Source organism: Lottia gigantea (genome assembly GCF_000327385.1).
Source record: "Lottia gigantea unplaced genomic scaffold LOTGIsca_29, whole genome shotgun sequence".
Classification (NCBI taxonomy): Eukaryota; Metazoa; Mollusca; class Gastropoda; family Lottiidae; genus Lottia; species Lottia gigantea.
The window spans coordinates 1,380,379-1,398,957 of record NW_008708943.1 but is presented as its reverse complement, the minus strand read 5'-3'; the positions used below and the strand labels follow the sequence as shown (position 1 = coordinate 1,398,957).

The 18,579-nt window shown below is 32.3% G+C and overlaps 1 protein-coding gene across 1 annotated transcript in view; it reads right to left on the bottom strand.

Annotated features, from left to right (window-relative positions):
- Nucleotides 1–9,099: 9,099 nt before the first annotated feature.
- LOTGIDRAFT_118698 (hypothetical protein) overlaps nucleotides 9,100–18,579 on the bottom strand; it is a gene marked incomplete at both ends in the record, with an annotated part of 42,350 nt that continues 32,870 nt past the window's right edge. The window contains 5 exons of the mRNA XM_009056840.1: nucleotides 9,100–9,407; nucleotides 9,708–9,932; nucleotides 11,388–11,526; nucleotides 12,697–12,839; nucleotides 16,412–16,568. Of these exons, the coding sequence (XP_009055088.1) occupies nucleotides 9,100–9,407; nucleotides 9,708–9,932; nucleotides 11,388–11,526; nucleotides 12,697–12,839; nucleotides 16,412–16,568 (972 nt within the window). The remainder of the gene's footprint in view (nucleotides 9,408–9,707; nucleotides 9,933–11,387; nucleotides 11,527–12,696; nucleotides 12,840–16,411; nucleotides 16,569–18,579) is intronic.

Sequence of the window (18,579 nt, the reverse complement as noted above, 5' to 3'; positions counted from 1 at the left end):
GATTTGTGCACAGCCATAGAGTGTAGAACCCGCTATGAAGACGCAATGTACATTATATAGATGGAACCAAGTCTATTTCCGGTTCCTGAAATTCAGCCGGTCTCAACTATTCAGTCAATTCAATCGAGTTGGAAGGATTACCAAGTTACCGTGATAATTCCAAGATAAGTCCAGTCAAGTCTCTCCTCACTTCATCACACCTTTCTAGTTTACTCTAATTACAGTTTCTTTGTTAAATCTAACCTGGCCTAGAATGCGTAAAATCAATCTTTGGGTTTGTACTGCTTCTACGTCTTATTTTTCTACACCTCGCCGGGCTCATGAAGTAAACCCCATGTAGTCTGCAATTGGGCATTGACCAACTCTTCCCGAATATCGCAGTTTCCGCGTGTTAATCCGAGGGAAAGTCACAATGACTTCACGTTATGAGAGAATAAATCATTTCCTGACATTTAGTAGGTACCTTATGACAAATCCTGTAGTATGAATGAAGGCGCTCGTACACCATATTGCATGCCACCATTGTCCGTCAATTTATAGAACAACTTCACTGCATTGTCTATATTTTATTACCTAAACAATTCCACAATCGACCAGAATATTCTCTATCAAAGCAGTCAATGCTACAAAGGCGTTAAATGCACGCGCATGCCATTGTGTGTGCCAGAAGTTTCAGAGCATGACTGTAACAATAGTATCACGTAACAAAGTCAATAATTACGGCTCCTAGCCTCGTCTAATGACATATAATATTGACAATGATGTCATACCCATTCAGACGAAATGAGTGCATAATCATTGAACCAAAGTGTGAGTGGTGCACAAAGTAATAACATTTTTATTCATATAGTGTTTCAATATTTGTGGGGTGTGATTTTTCCTCTAGCCCTAACAATAATCGACTCAAATTGATACTTTTCGTGGGACTGACTTATAAGAGGCCCCCTCACCTCTAAATCGCACAATTTCCAGTGTGTATTTTCATTGCTGACAAATTAATGTTCGGGTTTATGTCTTCATGGACAGATCTGATTTTTGGACTCTCTGTAAACACTGAACCAAAATAGTTCCAAATGTTTGGAGAGGGGCTTCGTCAATTTTCGTATTCACTGACTTGAGGCCAATGGGTGTTTCACACCATCCACTGCTGTTTTGTAAGTTGAAAGATTTACTGCTCTTGATGCATTAACCTTTACTCCCTCGTATAATTAATTAGTATTAATTGATATTTATTATAATTTATTATAAACAGAGATTTACCAGAGGGAGGGCGATAATCTAGTGTATCAGCTTGAAAACGGAAATTATGTCTGTTGTGATAAAAAAAAATATATTCCTTTCGATAAAAATCTATTTTCTGACAAAGAAAGAACAATTCTAAAAAGTGGAGTTTTCCGCCTTTTTGTTCTCATTTGGTTATTCAACATGAGAATTAAAATCATTTCAGCAGATTAACGATTAAAATGATACTTTGGTTTTATGAAGAGAATATTACTTCGTTATGTATTGGTACTGGAGCTGGACAATACTCGGCTAATGATATGAGCTGAAGTTTTACGTCTTACACTTGATAATTAATCTAATAACAATCAATACATGTATTGAGACACCTCGGTTCCATATCAGACTCCCTGAAACTGAAATTTAAAAACCGTTTTATCTTTGATTTGGTGCCACTGTCACTGCACGACACTCATTTATATCTAGGTTGATCAGCCTGGAGATATTATTAAGCGATGTTCCAGTTGAGGAAACAATAGTTGGTCTTTGAAGTGGAAAATCAGGAAAAGTGATTGTAAAAGACTAGAAGAGTTGCAGACAAACTGGCACCATTCCTGCTACTATAATAATGGTATTGACAAGTGTGGAACTAATTTGATAGTTTATATTTTATGTTAAAATAATATCATTATTATCTTTATCTCTTAATTTACTTCTCAAATTTCATTTCGTTTACCTAAATTTTATTATTAACTAGCTCATATTATACTTCGAGTACCAGAATTGACTGGCTCAAATTTTGCCTTGAACTTGATATTATATGGAAGATGGTCATATTTTCACTAAATTCGCAATTGAGATGTCACAATAATGTAATATATCGAAACGTTTTGTCAGTGTTTTATACTGAGTTACCTTTAAACTTTAAAAATGAAATTAATTTGTCAGACGAGAGAGTATGAGTGAAGGTTGATTTCTGGTGTTAACCAAACCACCAATTATAATAATTATTGCTTGATACAGGGTTAGATTTATTTACCAAGGTTTAGGTCAACTAGAAATGTCACCATCAAAACTTCATGTTTCCTTTTTCATAGTCATCATCGTAGTTTGAACTCACAGTACAATTAACACTTTAACTTTTTTGCTGTAGAGTGATGAATAAGTTATTTTAGACCTGTTAAAGTTATTTAAGAAATCATGTGCCAAGGGAATTAGGTGTTCTGAAATAGTGAGAATTTCTGAGTTTGGTATATAATCCCTTCTGACAACAGACAATATTCTTATATGCTAGTTAAACAAGGTAATTTTGTATGTTAAGAGTCACTGTGAGTATCAACATGTTTCAGGTTCTGTTTTAATAATTCTGAGTAGAGCCACACATTCAGATCTCGACTCATATGGCCCACATGGATTTAGATGACACGTCATAGTCTGACTTGTTACCCATGTTTACCCGACAAACAATTTCAGTGCACGTCCTAACCCCCATCCCCGTCAGAGCGGTCAAGCTGCTATCTTAACACGGGTTCTGAATAAATCACACACCGTACAATCATGCTGTATGTAATAGATCATATTTGATATCATTTACTAACAAATAATCACCATCAAGTGCTGACTGTACAACACTAGAAGTAAAATATGGCTTTTAAAATTGATAGCTTTACTAACTGACAAACTCATGCTTCTTGATAACGGTTCAATGATTCTCCAACCCCTTTAGACGATAAGTTTGAGAGTTTAGGCGATTCTCAATGTAAAACGATATATTTTGCTTCCGTAACGCTTTGTGTCTTGAGTAGGATGTCATTTCTATGTGCATGTATTTAGTAATAGATCTCCATTTTAGCTACCTGAACACTTTTTAGAATTAAATTCACACCTTCCGTTCTTATACAATAAAAAAATCACATATATTTATTTACATGAGAGAATTTTTTTAATTGCAAGAAAACCAGACGTCTGATTTAATTCGTAAAAGTGTTACGGATAGCTGATGTTGAACTCTATCAGGAAATATTTAGGTGAAACGTGCGTTGAGGTATTTTATACGAATAGGCATCAATTTCTTTAAATAAATCATTAAAATTAACAACAAAATAATTGGCCGACAAATTGATAAAAAATAACTGGCTGTCAGTGAGGATGTGTTTCGAGAACTGGTAATAAGCCTATCATATATCACGACTGTAGACACCCTACTGTTATATCACGTGTTTTATCTTACACGTTCATCATCCCTTGGTGCAATCACTTTTGTGTGCATGTGTGCATTCAATATCATGCACGGCGTATAAAAGACATGCACATGTTGATGCAGGTGTTGTAACGATCACTGAAGAACCTAATTGTAGGACGTAATGAATGTCGAATCTGTAATGATGTCAAATTATCCAACACGGTTTTATTATTTTTTCTCTTGATGGTTATGTTTCGAGGAGTATAATTGCTGTTGTGTAAAATTAGAATAAGCTAATCAAATGAGGTAAAAGTTATTCTTATGAACAAATTGAAATGAAATGAGTTTTACGTTCTACTGGACCAAAAAAAAAACAAACAAACAAGCAACATTAAAATTTGAGGAGAAATAAAATCGAATACTACATATAGACGTTTCTCCCCTACTCGATGGAAATGATCTCATGGGACAGCGCCATGTAGTGTACATGTTGACAGGACAATGGTATTAGCCGACAAATCATTTTCCATTTTTTACTGTCAAAGAATCTGTAACGTTCACAATCTGTGGTCATGGGATCTCGGTTTATTGTTCCATCCAAACGGTCCAACGCTTTTTTCCATGCCAGTCCCGCCAAGCTGCATCACAAACAGGGGGGACTCTAAGTTTAATACCGATCTAAACGACCGACTCTTTCGCTATATCATTGATAGGGGGAACGGGATTTACAGGTACCAAACTTAATCTCTACGATTTGCTGATCTAAACATTTCTGAACAATTCCAACCACTTGCTTTCTACTTGACCTAGAAATTGACCAGTCTTCTGGATAATCCATAAATTAGAGAATGTTATTACAACTCGAACAACCAGACCGCTATTAATGTAATAAACTTCTATAAACACCAATTCCATGAAGAATTTAATATAGGTTTATACCTGTAGAATGAACCAGAATTAATTTTATTATTGATATACTGTAGAACTCCAGACTTTCTGGAGACTGGAACCAGGCGTCGTGAAACATTCAACTATCTTCTATAAGGACAGGTTTGGTCTATTTTTTGTTCTACATAAATAAATTCTTAGCGTTCATTTAATTATAGATCTCTTATGAAGATCGAAGTTAATCAACAAATTTATAAAATATTAATGTACCTTTGAGAAATATTATTTGTCCTTTAATGAGTTCGTCGATTTCTAAAAATTTAAACCTTCCAAAAGTTTTAAACATTATTGTGGACTGCATTCTAAATGTAGTTTCTGTACCACCAGATGCCCTTTACATTTTCTGAGAATTCTCTGAGACCCTCTGCCAGAAATATAACTTATATAGACTTAATCGATTTACTTTTCTAAAGCAACACAGACCGAAATTAAGATTTCGAGTTTGCCTCAATACATGTATGCTGTATTGATCAATATACTCCATAATTCATATACGTGTTTCTAAAAGAGTTGAGGAGAAATGACGTCGCTTTGTCTTATTCCTTTTGGCTTTATTTTAATTACTGACAGACGTCCTTTGTCTATATTTCATTATACCTTTCATGATAAAATAAAATACAATATTGATCATGTCTATTGTGCAATCGAGGATAAAAGAACAAATTATAAGAGAAATTATGTGCAATTCATATTGTGCAACAAGGTAATCACCTTTTAAAGCTACTGATACTCAAAAGGCTTTGAACTATTCTCAACTCAACAGATGGCAAAGTCTTAACATATAAATTTTCTTTTACCTCTAATCAATTATAATGGAATTTTCAGCTCTGTCTAGTTTTGAGATTTCAAATATAAAATTCTTCAGGTAAAAGACTCAGGTGATCGTTTCTGATGAATTGGAGAAATTGAGATACACATCGGCTGGAAATCTGGTAAGAAAGAAAGGGAGAGGCTGAGGGGGTACACTTCGACTGAAAAACTTGCTTTTAACTTTTCGAGGTAGACTGAAGATACAATGAAACATCTGGTTTTGACACTAAGAAGTAAAAAAAAACGGGTAAAACTTTCAGGTAAATTTAGGGTATGGCCTACAACCTAACATCTGGTTTAGTTTCGTCGGAAAGGGGAGGGGGTAAACTTAAACTTTGAAAAAAATTGTTTAAAAAATTGCTGATTGAGTGAAGGAACGCCTTGGCCTACATAGTAACATCTGGTGGAACAGAACAGGGGGTAAACATCAGATGGAAAATAACCACAAAAAACTTTAACAAAACTGTTTTCAAGTAAACAAGCCTTGTACAAATTTGAAGGTAAATGGTAAAGGTATATGTTGTAGGTAAAAATACTTAAGGTATAAGATATACAGGTAAAAACGTCAGGTATAAAAGAAGATATCCTACCTAGAAACACCTGGTGTAAGTTGGTAGAGGTTTGTCTAATTTTATTTTAATAGTTTACACATTATACTAGAAATAATATACATCATCTTAGTTACAACATAACACTTCTATAATACTTCTATATAGCAATTTACTGATATCATAAAGAATCCCGACTTACAGAAAACTCTTGATATTAATAGACGAGTTGAAGCCAAAGAATCCAGGCCCACAAGAAACCATCTTCACAATGTCAAGCTATTACGAACTTCATCTCATACCTTGACTGCAAAAGCTTCTCTTGTATCACGGAATGCAGCGTTTGATTGGATTGTATGCCAGCGAATACGGCCAATCAGAGCAGAAAAGAAAGACATGGCTCATTGTGTACAGACTTTCTGTATGGGCTCTGATTGGCTGTATTCGTTGAAGTACAATCCAATCAAATTGCTGCAATTATATACTGCCACTATTGATGTCGAGGTTTTAGACACAGTTCGATATAACTTGCGTTGTGAAGATGGCAAGAAATTCGATCCGAAAAAGTTCGGCATCATTGCCAACAATATTATACGAAACTTGACAAAAAGCTATCTCATTGCACATCGCATTATGTGAATTAAATTGATAAAGTATTTCGAAAATTGTGAGACGACAAAGTAGTAATAGCCAGCAGGGTATAAGGGCGTAAAACTCCACTGCACTTCACCTTTATACTATTTATTTAAGATTAGATATCTCAGTCCGTTATTGTTGTTTATCATATCTTAATGAGAAAACTGAAGAACAAATAGTCGTCTGAAAAATAATTACTCCACGTCATTACTCCATTATCATTTAGATAATATTTAGTCTTCACTTAGAGACAAAACAATAATAAATTTAATTTATACCCTACAGGAGGTGGTAGAATTTGCACCAAAGATTGGAAAGGGCAAGGCAAAAATGAGAAATTTTTAAAATACCAGTTTTTGTGTAATCAACATTTCAATTTGTACCTCTATGGGGTTCCTTGAAAATATGTTGCCCAGGGACATACACCAGGAATGGGAACGTCGCTTTGGGGATCCGCTTCAATATTCAAGGCATGAAATTTATATAAGGCATTTTGAAATAGCAATAATATTAATAAGAGGCACGACATTTTTGGATGTACTATTTCTGTTTTTATTTGCCGTTTGTTTCAGATGTTCATTTATACTAAGCTATACATGTCTCACAGTGGACAGCTACCTGGTTCCACTACCTCATGTTGCACTTTATCGAGTGTGATAATGGACAGTTGAAAATCGCAAAAATGGGTAAATGTAGTCCTTCATGACAACCAGCATTAAGGACTAAAAACTTTATTTTATTTCATTGAATTGTATGCATTTATTGAATATTATGTGGTAATATTTTTCCCTTAACCCCAAAATATTTTTTGCTGCACCTTATCTAGGTTGTCATCACGGCTCCAGAAGTCTTATTCCTGCAGTTTTCTGGTATCACTATAATAAACCCAAGTAACATTATGTCTACAGTCTAGACGGTCGGTACAGCTATCTGTATTGTTTTTAGATAATGGTAACCTTCTCAAAATAATCATATTTGTATATTTTTCGTCTTTCCTGCAGTCTTTGGTATTCCATTTCTCTCACTGTCTGATTTGAAATCCTGTATATTGTAATCTTTCCTCATAAGTAAGACTTTAAATAGAAATGCCGTGGATGTGCTATACTGTTCTGTACCGTATTATTGGAAAATGATATGATATTGGGTTTTATGGCCAACTATTCTGTAGCGTAATGGACTAATGAAAATATGTAACGGAATTTTATATTCTATTGTTCGGTACCTTATTAGACTAATGAAATGAAATAAGTGTTTTAAATCTTATTGTTCTGTACCCTATTGATCTAATAAATTGAAAATGAAACAGATTAATAGTGAAGACAGCTGAATGATCCCAGAATCGAAAAATGGGAATAGATTATATTACAGAACTTTATCACATAGTAAAATGAGTAGGCTGCATGCCATGTTAAAAAGTACATCCCTGAAAATGACTAATTACATCATTCCATGTAATTTTTCACATAAATTGAAGTTTAACATGGTTTACAAACTATTTTTAAAAATAAGACAGCCGTACGTCTGTTAAAATACACATTTATCTTTAAAACTTGTTTTTTTTTCGAAAATTTAAAATTAATTATTTTGACAGGTTTGGATATTTCTGAAAATGTTTATTTATATTCTAGAGATTTTAGGAGAGATTCTTGTTATTATATGTTTATATTGAATGAAGCGAGTAATAGCTAACGTCACACCGAATTTTGAAACTTTTATAGTAGATAATGCATTTTCCACCTAACAACATCCCTCAACTTGCAAGTCAAAGAACTCGGGTTGACCGTTCGAGCTGTCCGGAAGTGACCATCCACTAATATTAGACGATACAATGTTAGCCTCCAATAGGGATGATGAGTTAGTGGCATCAGGTGTTCTAGAAGAGTGAGCATGACTGTTTTGCTCGCGACATTCAACACAGAACTTATATTAAGCTCAAATCAACGAAGTGTTTGGACTTAACTTCAAGAGCTTAAAGCTTAGAATGTTATGATGTTACTAGTTTAAGAGAATATTATAAGAATGGTATTGTTACTCTGTTTTAGGGTCCAGATCTTAGAAAGCAAATAGACTGGGGGATCTGAAGTCGCGTTGTGTTATGCCTAGTACAGAGAAGAATTAGAATACACTGACTGAGGCTTTTTGGAGGAAATTCTTCATCAAATGGATTCAAAAGAGGTTTTGTATTGTGGACACTAAATGGGATTGTAAAGAGGTTTTCTAAAGTTTTTTATAGGCAATCTATGAAACTATGGAATTGTGCTATTTTGATTTCATTTGTATTAGCTTAAATAGTTAAAGTAACCTCAATAGACATAAAACTGCCGGTAAACTTGTTCTAAATCACAATGTCAAGCTATTACGAACTTCGTTTTATACCTTGACTGCAATTGCCACCTTTCTAGTATCATGGAATGCGGTGATTTGATTGGATTGTATGTCAATGACTACAGCCAATCGTAGGCCTCTACAAACAAACTCTATAAGATTATGGCTTATTGCTTACAGACTTTCTGTCAAGGCTATTGGCTATATTCGCCAACTCACAATGGAATCAAATCGCTGCATTCACAAATTTCCATGATGGTGGGTATTGTAGTCAAGTTATAAGACGAATATCACAACAGCTTGACATTGTGAAGATGCTATCATGATGGCCAATGTAAAAAATCAGAAATGAAATACAAATTTTATATGAAGTTTATTATTTGTAAAGAGAATAAATAAAGAAAATAAATAAATCTATAAATAGAAATACTAATCTACGTCACTCTCACCAACCTCACTATCAACTGGAGGTTCTAGTCCAGATCGTAAAGTCACTTGTACATTACGATTGATACTGACTGCTGGGAAAAAAACTCCGTGTAAATCGGTGAATGCTATTGGTCCATGAGGATGGTCGTTTATAAAGTAACTGAGAGTATGATGGTTGAGATCAAGTAATAGACCAATCGTATCACTGGGTTGAATTCCTCCGTCAGTACGATTTGTATGTTCATCATGATTTATAAACCAACTTCTCTGATTATCAATATACATACTCCACGCCTTCTCATCTTTACCTGAAAATATTGATTGAAAGATGAAAATACATGTATATATGAGTTTTAGGTCTTAGTGATGATGAAAAACACCATACAGTGTGCAATGACAGAACTTTTGACATGACAGCAGCATTTACATACTTTTTAGATACCAAATGTTGAGGAATTTTATCCTTTCCTAATTATCTGAAGCCTTTTCTTATGCAGCACCTCCAACCTGCATGGGTGGGGTGGGGTGATGTGAAAGAGCCAGAGTTCGACAGTAAACAAAATATTCTATGCTACAAATGTTCTTGGGTTAAAGATTCTATTACTCACCTAACATAGTGTTTTTATCTACATCAAATCTAGCTATACCAATAGAAGGATCTGTATGACTGTCATAACGATCAATTCTAATCTCCCAGTAATGAACACCTTTAGAAAAACCCACATTTCCCAGAGCCACTCGATGATCAAAACTATTACACGTTATACTTTGATTATTGTTGGCAAATATTATATCTTGATGTGTGGTTACAGGATCAAATGTAAACCAAGCCACTAGAAAATATAAAATAATACAATATTATATCTTGATGTGTGGTTACAGGATCAAATGTAAACCAAGCCACTAGAAAATTTAATATAATACAATATTATATCTTGATGTGTGGTTACAGGATCAAATGTAAACCAAGCCACTAGAAAATATAAAATAATACAATATTATATCTTGATTTGTGGTTACAAGATCAAATGTAAACCAAGCCACTAGAAAATATAAAATAATACAATATTATATCTTGACGTGTGGTTACAGGATCAAATGTAAACCAAGCCACTAGAAAATATAAAATAATACAATATTATATCTTGATGTGTGGTTACAGGATCAAATGTAAACCAAGCCACTAGAAAATATAAAATGATACAATATTATATCTTGATTTGTGGTTACAAGATCAAATGTAAACCAAGCCACTAGAAAATATAAAATAATACAATATTATATCTTGATGTGTGGTTACAGGATCAAATGTAAACCAAGCCACTAGAAAATATAAAATAATACAATATTATATCTTGATGTGTGGTTACAGGATCAAATGTAAACCAAGCCACTAGAAAATATAAAATAATACAATATTATATCTTGATGTGTGGTTACAGGATCAATTGTAAACCAAGCCACTAGAAAATATAAAATAATACAATATTATATCTTGATGTGTGGTTACAGGATCAAATGTAAACCAAGCCACTAGAAAATATAAAATAATACAATATTATATCTTGATGTGTGGTTACAGGATCAAATGTAAACCAAGCCACTAGAAAATATAAAATAATACAATATTATATCTTGATGTGTGGTTACAGGATCAAATGTAAACCAAGCCACTAGAAAATATAAAATAATACAATATTATATCTTGATGTGTGGTTACAGGATCAAATGTACAGAAGACAATTTAAATTTAACGAAAACGCCTTATCTGTTAAAAGACAACTTTTCAAAAAGGTTATCACTATTTAGATACAAAGACAGCAAACAAAAACTTTAATTACAAATTTCCAATATTACAATTAAAATGGCTTCTTCCACTTTAAACTGAGATTAATTTTCCTGAAAAGATTTCCTGATTACCAGAATAAATTAAAGTGGTCATTGTTCGGTGAGATTATGGCGCCATCATGTCAAATTAACGAGACATGGTGCCGTTGTGTGACACAAAGCCGAATATTAGAGACAAGACGTCGTCTAGATTCAATAAAACTTCATCTTGGTCAAACATGACATTAAATAGACAATAAAAACACAACCTTAAATTGGGTGTTAAAATCAGGAAAAACAATATAAAAGTAAGACAGGGAGCAAGTTAAAATAATGGTATCAAAATGCTGCTTTTTCCTTTTTTCTTGGTGCCACCTATGCAACGACTAAATATGTCAATAAAAATATCTGAACTGTGAACTGCCCTTGATCTACTATAAATAGCCTATAAAGAAACCCACCTTCAGCAGTTTGTAGGGAGACAATTTCACTGTATGGACTCTCTCCAGCATGATTGTGACCTTTAACCCTGGCGTTGTAAATACTGTTAAAATGAAGTCCATCCACAGTACAAATAGTTTCTCTTCCCACATATACTACCTGGAATAAAATACGGCAAAAAGTGAAGAAAAAAAACTTGGGCACCACAAGAAACCAAAACATCATTAAAATCTTAGAACAATAGAGGGCTGAGATGGTCTCCTTGTGTTATATCATGATTGACTCGGTTGGTGTTTAAATATTTGTTAATGCGAAAAAATTGAAAAATTTCTGAAATAGTATATCAGCAAATATATGGTTAGATGGCTTGGCCAGTGTTTCATAAACAGATTTTATAAAACTCAGAATTTACAAACAAAACTACAGAATTACAAAATTTCAGAAAATAAATTCCTGAAATGCTTAAATACATCAAAATTTTTCAAAGAAAGAGTTAAGATAATTTTTTAGTGTTTAGTTAAACGAAGCTTGAAGAGTAATTCTATTGTTTAGAAGAGAAAGACTAAAATCAGGAATTGAGATTGTGGAAGTCTGCAAGTCTGACAGACTGACTGGCACCATTCTGATTATTTTTCTTCATGCTCAAGTTAGAGTTTTATCACATTACTTTAAGTGATTCTACAGTTTTTATGGATTCAACAATTTGTCTGCAACAATGTTACCTTTATTTTTTGATTAAAAAATTGGTGAAGACATTAAAAAAGGAACAACAAATTTTTTACAATTCTGAACGCATGTTTGCCTTTTTTGGATTTGTTTTACAAATTTCACTCACAAAGTTTTCTACATTCCATTTTATCAGAGTTGTATTTTTTGCCTCGTAAACTATTTTAGAATTGAAATCTTGCAGAAATTATAACAGATTATACTATATAACTTTTTACTTCATAATTTTTGGTTATTAAGGAGTCCAGGCCTTGATTAAAAGATAAAAAATGTCAGGTAAAAATCAGGTGAAATAAAGACAGGTGTAAATAGTTAACGAGATTTTTTACCTGAAAACTTTTAACTTTATAATAATTTAAACATATTTATTAAACTAACAAATTTAATGGAGTTTTAATGTTTTTATAATTTTTATCAACATCTATTTTATAACAGGAAGTTTTGGTAAGGATGATTTTCTGATTTTTATCTTGTGTAACTTTTAATCAATAAATTATTAAAAGGATATTGCCATTAAATTTTTCTTACAGACCGTTACAGCTCATTTAAGCCTTCAGAAACATTTTTAAGATGGGGGTGTATGAAACGAAGCTAAAACCTTACCCTAAAATCGCCTCCATTTCCATCATCTAATTCTAAAGTATAGGCTTCTACGACAGTTGTATTACAAAATGGCTGCCATACAATAGTGACACTGTTATTCTCAGCACTACATTCTTCTGGTAGAATATACGGTTCTCCTGGTGCTGAAACACAAATATCATGAAAAATTGAAAAGAGGAACAGTAATTTTCTAATGAATTATCATGTATTCTTAATCATATCTTTATCATCTTATTGCATATAATTAAGAGTTTTAACCAATCATAAATGTCCATGTATGTACAGTCTAGATATACAAAAAAAGACTTTTTGACCTTTCTTGATCAGTCACTCATTGGAATTCTGCTAGTTATTCTAAGCTAATAATGAATAATGTGAAATAAATCATATAAATATTAGCATTTTCATTTTCATAAATGAAAATAAGGGAACCCATCTTTAAACAGTAAAAATTCAAAACATGTTGTGGAAGTTGTCAAAATTCAAATGATGGGCAATTAAAATATAAAATTGTCATAATGTGCATATCCAATGAAACACATCAGAACATCTCATTAATCTATTCTTCAGCAAAGGTCTTAAATTTCATAGCAATTTTATTGTTCCAAAGTTGATTGCCCTCAAAGCATATAATGATCACCATTTCATGTAACATATCAAATTATCAATGAAAATTTTAGTGCCAAAAACAAAGAGGATGCATACAGATACAAAACTCAGTTAATTACATTTCTGTATTTTTCAAAGCGTTAAATTTATGTGCAGTAAGTTTTTTTGTCAAGAAACAGTACTGGTGCTAACAACCAATGATATTTTAGTTTACTAAAAACACAGCTAAAGAAATTAACCAGGGAAAACACACTTGGATTCTATTTGCACACAAACATAATAAAATTCGAACATTAAAAAATCACTAAAGCCTATTTGCTAAAAAACAAAAATCATCATAAGAGAAACAAACATAAAATTGGCTAAGGGAGGTCCAACTAAGAACTTTAAGTTTTGATAAGAACCTCAGGGGTTAGGACAGAAAAACATCAAATTAATGTTAATCCAAGCCACACTTCTATAATTTAAAATAAAATGTTAATAAAACTTGAATTTCACACAATTTGAATTATTACTCACCAATTATTCCATCTGATAGAGGAGAGAGAAATAGAAACAAAATATAGAATTAGAAGATGACTTGCAAATTTTTCAAAACAGAGAATGTTTCGTAAAAGATCATTCTACGGAAGCAATCATTTAGAAAACAGATCATAAAAAGAATTCTTTACTATTACATTACAATGCTTTTGATGGCAAAGAGTTTCATATAACAGCAGAACTGACCACCATGACTACCATAAAACTAACCAAAAGGAAAACTGAGCTTCATCCAAAACAAACTTGATCCAATCTGGCAGACAAGAACTTGACCACAGTTTATTGCATAGCTTTGGATCAACTTATATCAATTCTTTATTATGTTTTACAACAAAATCCCAATCATGCATACAGTGAGGCACATAAAGGCTTGATTTTGAGAGATAAGGCACAAAGAGAAATAAATAAAAAAACAAATGGGGAATATCAGAAAAACAATTTTTTGTGTGAAGATGAAAACAGACCACCCTACTGACCAACCAATCAACAAACAGATGGACCTGATCTGGTGAACCAGAAAGAGGCTGATAACCATCTATTTTTAGTATCGAATTAAAATAATCGTAGAATCAAGGGAGATAACTAACTACTTAATAAAAACAACATTGGTGGTTTTCATCAGATGTTATCATAGTTTGATATCAGAAGAACTTATCATCGTTTGGTTGCTACTCTGATTAAAAACAGTTGTTATAACAACTTGAATAAAAACATTAAAACACAAACCAGGTTTTCCACTGGTCACTGGAGATTTAAAATGATTTCTGTGAAGTAAAAAGATGAATCAAAATGGATGGTTAACTTTATAGAAGAAGAAAACAGACGTAAAGTAAGTCCCTGTAGAATTCTAATCTCGATTTGTAAGAAGAAGAGTAAAAATAATTTGTTTTTGTAATGTTTGAGTATTAAAGATGTTGGTTAAAAATATTTTATATTAAATAAATCCACCTACAACTTGGTGTCTGAGGATTTTACGTTGCTTTCATTGAGATGTCCTCTTTCATATACATAGCAAAATTTTGTTGGTTATGTAAGGTGTTACAACTTCAACAGTTTTAATCAGGAAGAAATGTTGAAATTTTGATGACTGAAAAGTTTTCATATACATAAACTTTTCAGATGCCAAACTCAAGTTCCGGTATACAATGTTATGAAAATTTTCAGATTGAAAATTCCAGATATCTTGACTTATTCATTTGTCTCTATACAGAGGATTTTCATTTTTCAAGTTTTAGTTTGCAAGGAACATAGCTAGTTTTCTCAGACAAGAGAAATGATAAACTGCTTGTACAGATTCTCATGTTTAAGCACCATTGGTAGACATAGACATAAGTGACAGCAAAACTGACAAGAAAAACAAAAAATGTTTTGTATCTTTCATTTTTGATTGAACAACCAGACAAAAAGTTTTATTTTTTACAAGCGAATAGACAACAGACTATTTTCATAGCCAAAAAACATGATGGAAATATTTGAAATTTGACAAAAAGGTTTTATTTTGGTGACATTTTGAACTGACAGTTTCCAACAAGATTTAATACTCAACATGTCATGTTAGATCCATGTACAATATTTAGACATTCTATAACACATCTACTTTAATCTTATAATGGTGTAGTGTAAATAAAGATTTTGGAGTTGATCCAATCAAAACAGTCGACTATTAACTAAACTGACAGCTGATATATTTAAAACAACCTCATCTCTAATTGACCCAACCATCTTAATTTTGATCACACGTTTTATTTGGCACATAAAAACTTTTGAAAGAAATAGAATAGGAGAAATGTCAATAATATTTCTGTGTTTTCTTTTCAGAAATTTTAGTACCAAATATGGTTAAAAGCTTTTGGCAGCAGGTCAGAAAAAAAAACTATCAATTTTCCCCCAAATTATCTTTTTAACACTTGTGGCAAAAAAAGGAGAAAATTTGAAGGTGAACAAACTCCATGAGGCCAAATAATGACTACCATGATGTACAACTCAACTGAAAATTTGATGCAGACAAACTTAAGGGGAGTTAATACAACAATCAAGGCAAGGCTGATTAGAATCAAACTTTGAACCAAACCAAACTAAATCATAGGCACATCTCAACTTTAAACAAAGGCCAAACTTCAGGGGAGATAATAAAACCTTCCAAGGTTCCGTGTAAAATGAGTAAAATTTAAAATCTAATGATAAAACCAGGATAAGTTCTCGAGACGTCATGGAAACTGACATCTGGTAAAATAAAATGTCACTGACACAAAAAATTTCAAGGTCAGACAAGGTCGTTAAAATACAATTCATCATAACTTTCATACTTAAATTATTTTCCAGAAAGACATCAGCAAAAAGTGTATAAATTTCATCAATAAACATCAGTGGACAATCACCATAGTTCTAAGATGTTTCGCCAAAATGTTGTTTTGGATTTCAGGTTATGTTTACTGGAGCTGGATTTACCTCAAAACATCTTAATTAGCAGTAATGTTAACTTTTTCTTAACTCTATATTCTTCTATATTTTAAACCAATCATCTCTATTACTCTAATTACTGAAAGCTAGTCAAATTCAAACTCACCTTTCATTTGGAAAAAGTTCATATTTTCTATGGCTCTTAGACTGGGTTTATTGTCTAGTGTCATCTCAAATTCTGGTGAAATTCTGGGTGCAAATTCCATTTCTTTATTAAAATTTCCCTTAGCCTCTGATACACGATAGATTAAACCACTTGAGATCTGGAATGAATTGAAAAAAGTGACTTAGCATTAATGAAACAAGTGTAAAAGAATGAATGTGAAAATGAATGTGAAAATGAATGAATGAATAAACCAACATGGGAATGCATGACTTGAAATTAAACTCATAAACCCAACAATACAATGCATAAATGAATAAATGAAACACTCTGCAGAAGTCATGAAGGCCAATTTTTCAACTTATTTTTGAAACTATGAACACTTTAACTTTTATTACACTGCCTAATTTTTTAAATGGAAACTAACCCTTTTAATTCCCAACCATTCTCCTTTTATCACAACCACTTGTATTATACATTTTCATAGAAAAAAATATCTGACAACTTCAACATCTTAGCACCAGATATTCTCGATGCCAGATAGTCTTTGGATAAAAAGAGATATATTTCAGTTGTAATCTTAATTTCTTCATTTCACATAAAAAAAATCTTTGATAAAGCAGAAACTTCAGAAGGAACAATTAATCAAAAACTACTTGTAACAATTTCCACGATAAAATCTGGCAGCCATTTTGAAATTCAGTAGCCATCTTGGAATCAGTTGCTATGTGCTTGAGTTTATCAAAGTATTATGTTGATAAGGAAATGAGTAGGTTTTAAGAGCTTTCGTGTGGTGATACCTTGAACGTAATATGTTACAACTACAAGGAGGAAAACATTTATCTATCAAGGTCGCAATTCAGAAGTCCATACTGTAATAAAATATAACCAAATTTATAATAGTACAACAGTACAACAGTAAACTTCCCTCTGGAAAATAACCTGGGGTTAGGTGATGTTTGGTGATTCCATAAATTGACAATAGTACAACAGTGAACACCTTTAAGAATATATAAACCAAAATCAGGTGATGCTGCTTCTAAAGTCTTGAGTGCACTCAATGAACAGAGATAAGAAATTAACAATGTGAAAATTCTACAGTATAATGTTGCAGGTCATGAGTGGGTCAGAATTTTACATTATCTCAATCCCTGTCAACACCCTTCTTCTACATCCCTGCCTTTATCTTCTAGAACATAGTGCATCAGGGTTCAAAACTCTCAACTAAGATATGACAGTTCCTAGCCAATTAATATATCTTAGCCTGATTTCTTAGAATCAAGTACAAATAGATAGACTCTTGGATTTGGGTGTATTATCATATCTGATTAGAGTTCGACACGACACAGTTTATTTGGCTGTATTCACCAGTCTGAATAGAGCTAGACTGTTGATATGACTATATCTACAACAGAAGTCTGACAAGAGCTCTATACTGATTATTTGTCCCTATCTTAAACACATGTCCCCATATACAACCAAGCCTCAAAAACCAAAGTCTCTAACCGCATGTTTCATCATAGATAAACAAAAAATACAAATTTGCCAAAATTTATCTTCATAACATTTCATCTGAATATTTTATAAACAACCACTTGTGTTTGAAAATATTTTGATATATAGAAAATGTTAAAAAACAACTTGTTACTTCAAATATATACTTGAAACATCAAAAATATACTTTATTTAAATTCAAGAGCCAAAAGCAACATATTCCTGAGATCTGCCCATTGATCTATATCAGAATAGTTTTTGAAACTATAAAACCACATCCTAAAACAAACACTGACAAAACTGAGGTAATATGAGTACAGCAAAGCATTTAAATCATGTGGTAGATTTTATACAGTTATAGAAGCTCATTATTTCAAACTAATCAAATGATACTAAACTGTTCGGCCAAATTTAAAATTCAACTGTTATCAGCAAAGATAGGGTAATATCAAAATACAATGATATAAATGTTATACAAAATTTGAAATAACCTTTTTTTAATAACTCTAGAATTCTATCCAGTTTGTTGTCTATTAGCCTATTATATCTTTATGAAAATTTATCACCTTTTATCAACCTAATTAACCACCCCTCTCAATGAGTTGACCTAATTTAAAGCCCCACCCTCGGAGACACAATAATTCACTGCCCCAATTCATCTCATATTAGCCTACATG